The 12,389-nt window shown below is 36.6% G+C and overlaps 1 protein-coding gene across 3 annotated transcripts; it reads left to right on the top strand.

Moving 5' to 3' along the window:
- The first annotated feature begins 4,104 nt into the window (after window positions 1-4,104).
- On the top strand, window positions 4,105-12,165 carry LOC109211877 (SUMO-conjugating enzyme SCE1-like). 3 transcript variants are annotated; one of them, XM_019375472.1, is made up of 6 exons: window positions 4,105-4,162; window positions 8,618-8,680; window positions 9,472-9,555; window positions 11,038-11,190; window positions 11,302-11,415; window positions 11,862-12,165. In XM_019375472.1, the coding sequence occupies exons 2-6, from the start codon at window positions 8,633-8,635 to the stop codon at window positions 11,922-11,924; spliced, it is 462 nt and encodes a 153-aa protein (XP_019231017.1). In that variant the 5' UTR covers window positions 4,105-4,162; window positions 8,618-8,632; the 3' UTR covers window positions 11,925-12,165. The 3 variants fall into 3 exon arrangements, with proteins under 3 accessions (XP_019231017.1, XP_019231018.1, XP_019231015.1); XM_019375473.1 differs by lacking the exon at window positions 4,105-4,162 and adding an exon at window positions 7,552-7,566; XM_019375470.1 differs by lacking the exons at window positions 4,105-4,162; window positions 8,618-8,680 and adding an exon at window positions 9,237-9,373.
- Window positions 12,166-12,389: the final 224 nt, after the last annotated feature.

Below are 12,389 nucleotides of genomic sequence, written 5' to 3'. Positions count from 1 at the left end.
TGAAGGCTTGTTGTGTTTGATTCATGCTCAGTTTGTTTTCAATTGTCAAATGTTCTGAATTTCTTTTTAAGAATTTTACCTTTTGATCTGATTGAAGCTTTCGCATTTGAGTAGTCCTGATTGTCACACTTCATAAATCTATAGAGGGGTCAATTGTAAGTTTAGAAACTTAAAGGGGTCTCAAAGGAAGGGGCAGGGGTCGTAATAACTGGTTGGGCAAAGGTTAATTTAGGGATTTTAGGTTGTGAAGGAATTATTTCTGTTAGGGGGAAGCCTCTAGAGGATAAGATGAGCACTAGTTTGTTAGGGAGCAGGGATTTTCAGATATTTTAGAGGGGTAAAAAGGGTAAACCAATCGAAAAAAGGGTAAAAAGGAAATTGGTTAATCAGGCCAAGGCTGCATTAGACATGCCTATATAAAGACCCTTTACCTTTCATTTTAGGGGGCGGGAACACTTTAATTCATACACAGAAATATAATTTTACTGTTTCATTAGATCTTCAGTGATTTTTGAACTCTTTTCAAATTCCTGAAATAATTCTGTCACATCTGAGCATGAAAATGGCTTGAAGTTGGTTGCAATATCATTTTAAAATCTGCTGGGTTAATTGAACTAGACTGTTGTATATCGTTGCTTGTCTGAAGTGGATCTTACTGGCTGTGTTGCTGTCTATCTACTGCTGAATCTACCCTTCAATTGCTGAGTTTTGTAATTATTTTGGCTGTATCCAGGTACACACTCCTCAAACTCATACAATGTGATACCTGATTGGAGTTTGAGAAATGAAAGTTGAAGTTCAAAATGTTTGGATGTTGGGCTATTAGCTTACAGTTGCCTTCATTTTACTTTCCTGTATTTTGCTCTTCTAAATGACATATGCTCAGTTGAGAGTTGAATTAATCATGTCTAGTTAAAAGGATTCTGAATTTGCTAGGACCTGTGTTTAAGTGTATCATTACTTAAATCTCATTTCTTATTGTATGGTTTAAGTGACAAGAGACTGTACTGAAGCCTTTGGTTTATTTAGTTTTCCTTTGTTTTAGGAAACAATTCTGGACATGAAGTGGTATATGGTGTTTAAAGCTTTGGAGTATCTTAATGGATGAATGGAACTGATACTAGGTGTAGCATGTTTTGAATAGGATTTTTGGGGACTGTAAGGTTTAATTAATTCATGCATGCTTGATATATTTCATCCAAATTCGAAATTGGCATATGATGTGGTATTCATTACTGATTGTACTGAAATGATAAGTATAGGTTAGAGTGTTAAACTTTCGATTGGAATCTATGTTAGTTCTGGCTATTACTGAAATCGTGCATGCTCTTGTTTAAAAGTTAGAACATATTTGATCATGCTTAAGGATAGTTAATTTTAGTCTAAATTTTTTCTGGAAATATTTTGAAGCTTTATGGTTATAATTATCAGTGTTTGTTGGATCACAAAATTGGGCTGTAGCGTGTGGCCCAATAATTCTAAGAGTGCAGTGCTGTATTGTGGCACTTGTTCTTTTGGGCTTTAAGTGAGCCCATTCTTCTCTTTGTGTGTGTATGGGTGCTTGGCTTATGATTTGGGCCTTTTTGTGGACTTTGAATCACGAGTCCATTTGGGTTGTAATTACCAACCTCATCAGTTGGGCCAGTGCGTTTGGCCTTAGTAATTCTTAACTGAGACAGCCCTACCATGCTGCTGGGCTCACACTGGGCCCAAAACTAGGCAGCCGCTCTTTAAATCAGTAGTTCGTTTGGGAACTGAATTGGGCCATTAGCTTTTTAAAAATCAACCTTCTCTCGCAAGCCTTTTAGAGAAATTTTTAGTCATAATTGGCGTGTTAATTAATTAGGCCCTTATCAATAGTCGAGGTGCCAAACAACAATCCCAACTGCGTGGCCCTCGTTTTAATTAGTTTTAACTTAACCTTAGAATTCGAGGCGTGCCATTTAGCAAAATTCCATGGCCCTCGCAAAGCTAAAAGCGCGTAGTTGCTTTAGGCGCGTACTTTAATAACACTACCTTCCTAAACTCGGGTGCAGATTTATGTGACCCAAATCCAAATCTCAACGTTAGATGAAATGTGTTATGAACTGCGGGTGCATTTATGTGACGTGGTTCGAAACATATTTTAAATAACGTTGCAATCTCCCTTTAATTAATTAAATAAAAGCGGTTTGAAAGCTAAATGCACATAGGTTAAAACTGTTCTAAAATCAGATAATAGGCCAATTACAATAATTGAGCGGCCGTGCTAGAACCACGGAACTCGGGAATGCCTAACACCTTCTCCCGGGTTAACAGAATTCCTTACCCGGATTTCTGGTTCGCGGACTGTAATACAGAGTCAACCCTTTCCTCGATTCGGAATTTGAACCGTTGACTTGGGACACCATAAATCTCCCAAGTGGCGACTCTTAATTCTTTGATTAAATAATTCCGTTTCGATTGTCCTTTAATTGGAAAAACTCTTTTGTTATACCCTTCCGGGGGTGCAGTGAAAAAAGAGGTATGACAGTACTTTTAAGTACAAATATTTCAATTTATACTATTTTTCATGTAATCTATACTATGTCAGTAAATACAAGGTAAAAAAAAAAACTAATGTCCTTATGATATATTAATCACACTAGTCCTACTTTTAATATTCCTTTTCAGAATGTAAGTGTAGACAATAAATTGTGTCGAGAAAATAAAATTAAGATCGAAAAATATTGCAACAATCGTAGTATTTGATTTCAAGTAATTTGAGTATTACAATCTCTATGATTCCTCCGATTCTACTTTTTCAATATAAATTCAAGGGCCTTTGAGCTTGATCTTGAATTTGAATTTGACTTATCCGTCCCGAACACTTTGATTGTTGCCACGAATTGTATCATGAACAAGTAGCCTTGATCTTGAACGCCTTGTATTTAATTTGACTCCGTTCTTGATCTTGAGTTTGATTACTTGAACTTTAACTTGCTTTGTTCCTCGTTCTTGAGCCCGAACTTGATTTGTTCTTCGTTCTTGAGCTTGAACTTGATTTCTTGAACTTGAACTTAATTGCTTGAAGCTTGAAACTTGTAGAGAAATTTGCGGCGTTTGATCCACGAGCTCTCTCTTGCTTCTTGTTATAACTTCTGGTCCCTTTTCTGGGTTATGAAGACCCCTATTTATAGTTGTGGAAGGGAGAAGTTGTGATAAGAACATACTCTTTCCGACCAATCAAATTGAAGTGTGACATGGCCGCATTTGATTGGCCTGAATATGTCACTTGCACACGTGGCGCGATTTCATTAGCCTTTTAATGTGACTTGGCATGCATTTTCTTTGACACGTGTCATGGTCCTATTGGACTAATTTATTAAGTCCATCTATATCGGACATCTATGGTTAATTCAATTATATTAGCCCGATAAATTTATTTGGACTAATATATCTTGAATTTAAAATACAGTCCAAATAAATTTTAATTTTGCAAATTTTGTATGCCTACAAATGCCCCTACTTCAAGATTTGTCGTGGTGTTTAAAATTTTGAAGACCGGGCTTGAAGTATAAATTTGGCGCTCTCTGAGATTATGTGCAACATATTTGTATGTTTAAAATATAGCATATCCCAATGCCTTAGGCATCCTCCGTTAGGAATGCTGTAGGACATAAACTAACTTCATATCCATCCAAATATTTGGTGCAAAAAAATGATCCCAAACAGAGCAAGTGCTAAGAGGCATAATACTATTAACTATTATTATAATTATATTACAATGATAGCCATGCATTCTTTCAAATTCTTGTTCAACAGCTTTAAATGTGGGTCCATCAACATTGAGATGTATTTGCCTTAACAGGAATATCGTTCCTTTTGATTGGATAGAAAGAAATAACTTGCATAAAGGATTCCTCAATGAATCTGTCTTCTTTCACGTAAATAGCAAAACATATGCCAGCTATTTAAATTGAACCAATTCTAATTAGAATTGGACTCGGCAAAAACACCGTCACAGACTTAATCAAATTCCTTTAGGCTTTAGGAGGCCAATAGTAGATCCTCCCACACCGAACATAAATTTCCAACTGTCTCCTTTAGACGCTTATATAAACCCCACATCCTCATCGTAATGAGTGTACGCAGGGGCATCCTCAAAGTCTATTTTCTTCGACGTTCGGAAGCCTGAGCAGAGGTAAATTAATTTTCTCTTCTATTGTTCTTCTGCGTCGTCTTTTGCCTCCCTTTTTTTTTTTTAGGTCGAATGAGAAGGATTTGTTTTTGTTTAACGAGATGATCCATGCATGAAGAAGATTATCTTAGTGTGTGAGGGGATGGGTACTCAGTCCCTCTCAAATATTGGAAAGATTACTCTCAAAACGACCTGACTATCGGAGAGATTACTCTCAATGTAACTTGACTACCGGAGAGATTACTCTCGATTTGGCCCGACTACCGGAGAGATTACTATCAATGTGGCCCGACTACTGGAGAGATTACTCTCAAAATGACCCGACTATCGGAGAGATTACTCTCAATGTGGCTCCACTACCGGAGAGATTACTCTCAATGTGACCCGACTACCGGAGAGATTACTCTCAATGTGGCCCGACTACCGGAGAGATTACTCTCAATGTGTCCTGACTACCGGAGAGATTACTCTCAAAATGACCCGACTACCGGAGAGATTACTCTCAATGTGGCCCCACTACCGGAGAGATTACTCTCAATGTGTCCCGACTACCGGAGAGATTACTCTCAAAATGACTCGACTATCGGAGAGATTACTCTTATGTGGCTCGACTACCGGAGAGATTACTCTCAAAATAACCCGACTATCGGAGAGTCCAACTTAAGGTGCAAAGGGACTTATATGTCCACCTTAAGATTGGAAAGTTATAGCTTTCTTTTAAGGACAAACCCACGAAGAGGCCAACTTAAGGTGCAAAGGGACTTATATGTCCACCTTAAGATTGGAAAGTTATAAAGCTTCAACTCGAAGACTTCATGGACTTGATGACGTCGACTTGAACACTTGGAAAACTTTGAAGATTTGGCGGACTTTGCACATTTCAACTTGAAGACCGACAAACTTGAAAATTTGGCGGACTTTGACGTTTCAACCTGAAAAATTTGAGGGCTCAAATACTTCCACTAGAAGACCAACGAGTTTGAGGACCTCAACTGGAAGACTTGGAGGTTTAAATATTTCGACTTTAAGACCGACGAATTTGAAGACTGAAACTTAAAGACCGACGGACTTGGAGACTTGGAGACTTGGAGGGCTTAAATATTTCAACTTGAAGAGTGGCGAACGTGAAGACTTCAACTTGAAGCCGACGGACTTGAAGATTTCAACTTGGAGACTTCGAGGGCATAAATATTTGAGCTTCTCTTTTGCTTTACATTGTTCGACTTTTATCTTAGTCGCATAATTTTCAGCTTTACGCGCTTGTAACAAAAGATTCATATTTTATCATGGGAGAGTCCAAATAATGAACCGTTTGATTTCTCGAAAATTACTTCAATATCTAAAATATATCCAAAATTTAGAATCAAACACCTTCAAAATCGCCCCAGATAATATTTTGAAACCAACTTTAGATTCCACCACGTTGAAAATTTTAGATTTGCACAGTCTCACCAAAAAAATTATATCTTGGTGTAGAAAAGTCAAAATCACGAACCGTTTGATTTTTTAAAAATTTAACTTGCAAATAATAACATATCCAAAATGCAAAATTTAGTGCCTTAAGGATAGTTTAGTAGTCCGAAATCACTATTAAATTCTGACGCGACTATGGCTTCGAAATCACGAACCATTTGATCTATTGGAAACTTAACATCCAAATATATAACATATCCAAAATGCAAAATTTAATGCCTTAAGGATAGTTTCAGATAGTATTTCGAAGTCAATACTAAATTCTGATACACTGACAATTTCAGATTTACGTGACTTCGTCAAAAGTTTTGTATCTTGAAGTAGGGACATCGAAATCACGAATCGTTTGATTTCTTGGAAACTAAACTTCAAATCTAAAACATATCCAACATGTAAAATTTAATGCCTTAGGGATAGTTTCAGATGATAGTTCTAAGTCGACTTCCGTTTCAGATATGCCGACAATTCCAAATTAGCGCGACTTCACCAAAATTTTTGTATCTTGGTGTGGAAGCCTCGAGATTGTAAGACCTTTTTAATTGTCAGAAATTGAAATTCAAGAGCTTCATTCTCGCCAAATATCTTGGGTTCAAGTCTCATTGAATTTGAAACGTCGTGAAGGTACACAAATTATCTTCTTCTTCTTCTTCCGTTCTTCCAAAACCAAATACAAACACAAATTATCTTCCAAAACAAAAATTAAGCCAAACCTAGAACATTTTCTAATCCGAATGCCATAGAGCCACTTTAATGGAAGAAATTACTAGATGAATTGTACTAACATTATCACTAAAAACAACTAATTTGGGTACTTCATTATCTGCATTACTGCATCAGTTTTTCTCGAGAAGGGACCTTTCGTGATTATGCTGCCACAAAGTTTAGTGAGAAAATTAACTAGATTTAAAGGATGAAAAGAACTCAAGAACCATTAAAGACATGTATCAAAGTAGAGAGAGAAAGAAAATAGTGTAACTGAATAGCGTCTTTAATGGCTTAGGGGTAGGAGGTTACCAAAATTAGATATTTTGCTATAAACATTAAAATGTATCTATAGAATATAATTTTTTTAAATGGTATTTATTTAAAATAAATAAGGTGTTAACCTTCGCTATAGGAGGTAAAAATTCCTTTATAATTAGCAATGTAGTAATTTCGAATTATATGAAGGAAAGGAAAAAGGGCCCTATGCCCATACCTTATGCTGCTAAGTTTAGGACTTAGGGATTAGAATATATTTTTATTGTCTAGTTCTTCGAGAAAAAAATAGTAACAATAGTACCGGAAAAAGAAAAAAACCTGTGACGTCGGCGTGAATATATAGAAGCTAGACTACTATTTGATTCCAATTACCAATCATCGTGTGGGAATCTTTGTGAAGAAAGCCAAGTTACAAGGTATGCTTATATGTAATTCTTAATATAGTAACATATTCAAGGGAATTGAGATGAACTAATATCATTTATAATGGCTAGTTCTAGTGATTTGGTAATGATGATCTCTTAAGATTAGATACACAAATTGAAGTTCTAACAGAGAATGCTCACGTATGTATACGACAATAATGGGGAATCTATCGCATCTTAATTTCTTTTAAGGTTAGGTTTCGAATATCTATTATTAAGTATAGACAGGTTTCGACTCTTACTCTGGTTATTGTCATTGGTATCCGGTGCTAATTTATAGAAATTAAAGCTAACTATCGTGTTTAGATTGATATATTAGAATATAATTTCACTTTTATAATTTGTGACTTGAGATGTAAATATTGAGATTTAGCTTCAAGTCTGAAATTAAGAAAAATAAGATTGAGTTATGACTTACGACCCATTAAATGACATCGTTTATCAATATGTTGTATAGTTTGGGGCCATTGAATACCGTTTGGTTGGTGTTCTGGACGTTGCGAGGTCGAGAAACTTCTTCTTAGCAAGGTAAGTGAGACTTTTAGCTTTAATACTTTCTTTTCTAAATCCCGTTTTGAAAAAAAAGTATTTTTCTCTGCCTGGTCCATGTGTTGGGACAAGCGTGCGCTTGGCAGAATCAGTGGTCTTAGACTAGCCGTAAATATATTATTTTATGAAAAACATAGAAAAAATTATTTTTATAAGTTGTTTGATGGTGTGATACGGCTGTGAGCCATAATGTTGAGTTTGATACGGCTGTGAGCCATGATGTTGAGGCATTGTGTATGCCGCCGTGATATATTTGGGGCATTGTGTATGCCGCCGTGATAGATTTGGGGCATTGTGTATGCCGCCGTGATATATTTGGGGCATTGTGTATGCTGCCGTGATAGATTTGGGCATAGTGTATGCCGCTATTTAGGGCATTGTGTATGCCGTCATGATATATTTGGGGCATTGTATATGCCGCCGCGATATATTTGGGGCATTGTGTATGCCGTCGTGATAGATTTAGGGCATTATGTATGCCGCCGTGATAGATTTGGGGCATTGTGTATGCAGCCGTGTAGATTTGGAGCATTGTGTATGTTGCCGGAGACTCGTTGGGGTGTTAGGTTAATATCCTGCACTGCCGTTAATGATAAGTCCTTAGTGTAGATTGTGTTGAGATATATATAATGTTGTTGTTGAATAATTGTTTGGACCTTATAATGTAATTATATGGTGAAAGAATTTCTGTGTATATTATTTATGTGCTCGTTCAGTGGCGGATCCAGGATTTTAAAATTATGGGTGCTCGCTGATAAAGACTCCAAAAAAAGAGGAAAAATGAATTTATTTATGGGTGCTCACTCAAGATTTATCTAAATATTTGTACAATAGCCTATGTAAATTATTAAATATGGTCAAAGTTAATGGGTGCTTAAGCACCCACGAGTGGCTATGTGCATCCGCCACTGTGCTCGTTGTGTGTTTGTATTTTCTAACACTTGTCCCAAGGGTATTCAGAGTGGCGGGTTGAGGATCTTACTGGGTTATATTTACGTATAACTCACTCCTTACCTGCATGTCTATGCAGATACTATTGGTGAAGATGGAGCTAGTAGCTGACGAATTCGCTATAGTTGATTCAGTTATTGAGGTGAGCCGCCGCATTGTTCGTGGAGGCTGCCAAAAGCGCCTTTGTTATTTGTTCATATGATGTCTGTTGCAATTCTCTTAGATGCTCCATGGTCTAGTATGGGATTTGGGCAGAATTTCAGTATAATATTTTGAGATATTAATTGTGCGTAATTTAGTTGTAAGATTATTTGGATACTCTTATGATTAATCAAATACTGTAAATTAATGGTTAAGTTAAGAAAGTATGGTTCGCCTGGCGGGTGGTGTTAGCTGAGTGTCAGTCACGTTTACAGGATAGTTTGGGACGTGACAAGAATTTTGTGGAGAGAGAACTGTGCGGTAATTTAGTGAGAGAATAAATTGAAAGAATGTGAGAGAAAAATATTAGATACCGTATTTTATGGCTTAACCGTAGTGAGTGATCATAAATACATATTTTAATATAAAAACCTAAAAGATAGCTATATAAAATAATATTTTAAAAGGGTTTTTATTTATAATAAATAGGGCGTAAAGCTTTTGCTATGCGACATAAAATTTCCTTAAAAAAAGATATACAGTATAATAAAACTCCCAAAAAACAGAAGTGTGTATAAAACATTTTGGCTTGAGAGTTGTAACCTTAGGAGAAACATAAGGAAACATGTCGGGAGGAATTGCGCGTGGTCGTTTGGCTGAGGAGAGGAAAGCATGGCGTAAGAATCATCCTCATGTGCGTCCGTTACCATCTTTCTTCTGCTCATATATACTATTTTTTTGAGGTATTTTGGGTGCACATTAATTGCTGCTTCTGTGGATTTTGTGGTTTAGGGTTTTGTGGCAAAGCCGGAGACTGGTGCTGATGGGTCTGTCAATTTGATGGTTTGGCATTGCTCTATCCCTGGTAAACCTGATGTAAGTTTTTTCCTTTGTTTCTTCTTCAATGCCCTCTTTTATCCCCTTTGTGAATTTTTTGGAGTAGTTAAGATGAGGAGCCAGTGTCATTGTGATTTTTTCTTTCTTTTACTGCTGCTTCTTTGAAAACCTATTGGAGTATTTTGTGCTAGTTACTGTCAGTGTTTTAAAGGATTTTGTGTTACTGTAACTCTATTTGCTACTGGGAAAATCAGTAATTTTGTGCTGTAATTGCCTTCTTGGTCAGGTTTATCTGTAAAGAACAGATTCTGGGTAGTGTCGATAGAACTTAGGCATTTCTGGTCTGTTGATAGGTGTGCTTGTTCTTGTTTGTACACTCATTTCCTCTGAACTACTGTGGTTTTACTACATTTCTTACTTTCTTCCTATTTAATTCGTGAAATATATGCTCGAGGCAAAAAATTAGTGGGGAGAGGAAAGGAAAGGAATTTGAAGAGTAGGGAAGAGAAGAATTTAAGGGTAGGAAGTAGACTTTAACTCCAATCTCTGTCTGGTTGTATGAGACATGTTGCTTCTTATACGGTTATACCTTGGTTGGTTTACTGAGTACTCATTGTCTCTGAAGCAAGAAGCGAGTCTTTACCAACTGCAAAATAATTGAATCTATGAAAATGAAAAAAAGGTGAAGCTCATTTTTCTTTCATTCACGGAACATGTTCTCCATTTGGTTGGAATTTAAAACTTTCACCTATATCTACTAACAGTTTCAGCTAGGTCATTACGGCCACTGATACCAGATCTGCTAATCTCCTTCTTTATAAATGTCCATTCTAGTCCACTATCCAGTATCAACTATTACCTAAGGGCTGAAGCTTCCACCTGGAGAGCAAGCAACAAGGACTGCATGTTAGGTTTGGTTATATTATGAACCTGGAAAAAATATTAGGACATTCGAACAAACGACTAAATTAGGATTCATGGTCTTTGAAAGTTAGAATTCTTTATTCTAATTGGACTTGAAAGAGATGTAAGATGATAATATAGAAGAAATATTATAGATATCCAGACACATAATCTAGGAGTACAAGAAAGTTGAATCTTTCTAATGGATACCAAGATCCATTCTCACACACTTCTAAAGGAAGACAACCAGAAGATGCCTTTAAATCTGTTCCAATATGAAATATGTCCTTTTTCTCATTAGTCCCAGGTGAAATACCTGAATGACTCTGAGAAAGAGCATGAAGGCTGCTAAGTAGTCACCTGTTTGATCAATCTTAGAGGTGTAAACAGTGATGATATGAATCGTTTTGTGAGCTACATACCTGATTTAATTTGCTGATGTTCTGTGATAGTGATAGACACTTAAGTCCTTGGAATAGACTTTGCATTTTGTCATTGAGAGAGCAGTAGAGAGATTTACATTTACTGTAATCAAAATCCCTTTCTTGCCTCTCTCTACGCCCTGTTCCTTCATTTGATGATTGTCAAGAATAATATACAATCTTATGACTGGCACAGACTGACTGGGAGGGCGGTCACTATCCACTAACAATGCACTTCAGTGAAGACTATCCAAGCAAACCCCCTAAGTGCAAGTTTCCTCAAGGTTTCTTTCATCCAAATGTCTATCCTTCAGGAACAGTATGTTTGTCTATCCTCAACGAGGACAGTGTAAGTACTTGTTGCTGCCTTTGTGGTTATTTTATATATGTATAGCTGATTGGTATTTACAGCCTTCAACTGAATCTGTGGATTCTTTCTCTTGCAATTACTTGTTCTTAGGGGTGGAGGCCAGCCATTACAGTTAAACAAATTTTGGTGGGTATCCAAGATTTGCTCGACCAGCCAAATCCTAATGATCCAGCACAAACTGATGGTTATCAGCTCTATATGCAGGTATTCTACTTATTTGACGTGTATCTGTTCGAGTTTCCTCAAATTGGCATTTTTACTTTTATGATGTTCAACATTTTACCTGGACTATCCTTTATATATCCTAATCCTTGCAAGGTTGCAATTGCTGATTTGCTGTATGTCACTCATCTATGCCTAATGTGTAGTAAGAAACAACTATACAGCGTACTTGAAGTCCATAAACTTTGTAGTTCTAGCCACTACTTGGTTGTAGGAGTGAAATGACAAGTAAACTGGTTTGTTTTTAACTTCTAGTCAAATAATTCATAATTTCCCTACTTCCGATCAAGATAAAATTCTGCATTGGCAGATACGATGCTTTATGGAAATAGCTTCATAGGTCCCTGATAAAAGTGTTCCGAAATTTTACTGAACAGACCAAATAGTGTTGACTGTCATTACAAATAATATGGCAATTACTTTTGCAGGACACAGCTGAGTACAAGAGGCGAGTGAAGCAGCAGGCTAAGCAATATCCAGCTCTACTCTAGTTTTATCTGCTTTAAGACTGTGATTAAACTTGACTATGGGCAACTTCCTTTTGATTGTAGCAACGTCAATAGTCCTCATTGACATATTAGCTGCGTGGGTAACTTTGGGCGCTTAGCTTGTTTATGATTCAGAGATGCATGTAGTTGGAGTCTGCAACATGAAATTGCTTTCTTTTGTTTCTTATTACTTTGGAATTGTACAAAAACAGTGTTTTTATCAAAATTTGTCTCCTTTACTTACTGTCGGCCGTTGCGAGAGAGTTGGGTGAGGGGAGATAAGGAGAGAGGGGGGTTACTGCAACTAGTTTCTTTAAAAGCTTCAGACGTTCCCTGTTGGTGATGGATTATTAGTATATCCATCTATTTCTTACCTGTATTGTCTTTCTTATTTATGAGGTTAATATGGGATAGCAACTTGTTTTCTTTAAAATTTTTTGGATGTTTCCTTGTTTTCTTGTAGGTACT

Source organism: Nicotiana attenuata, unplaced genomic scaffold (assembly GCF_001879085.1).
Source record: "Nicotiana attenuata strain UT unplaced genomic scaffold, NIATTr2, whole genome shotgun sequence".
Classification (NCBI taxonomy): domain Eukaryota; kingdom Viridiplantae; phylum Streptophyta; class Magnoliopsida; order Solanales; family Solanaceae; genus Nicotiana; species Nicotiana attenuata.
This window is presented reverse-complemented; position numbering and strand designations above follow the sequence as displayed.

Bases quoted from the DNA above. Each gene is read 5' to 3' on its own strand.
- LOC109211877 (XM_019375470.1), top strand. From the start codon at position 9,305: ATGTCGGGAGGAATTGCGCGTGGTCGTTTGGCTGAGGAGAGGAAAGCA. The intron at 9,556-11,037 runs GTAAGTTTTTTC...TGACTGGCACAG, and splicing joins CTATCCCTGGTAAACCTGAT to ACTGACTGGGAGGGCGGTCA. The intron at 11,191-11,301 runs GTAAGTACTTGT...ACTTGTTCTTAG, and splicing joins CTATCCTCAACGAGGACAGT to GGGTGGAGGCCAGCCATTAC.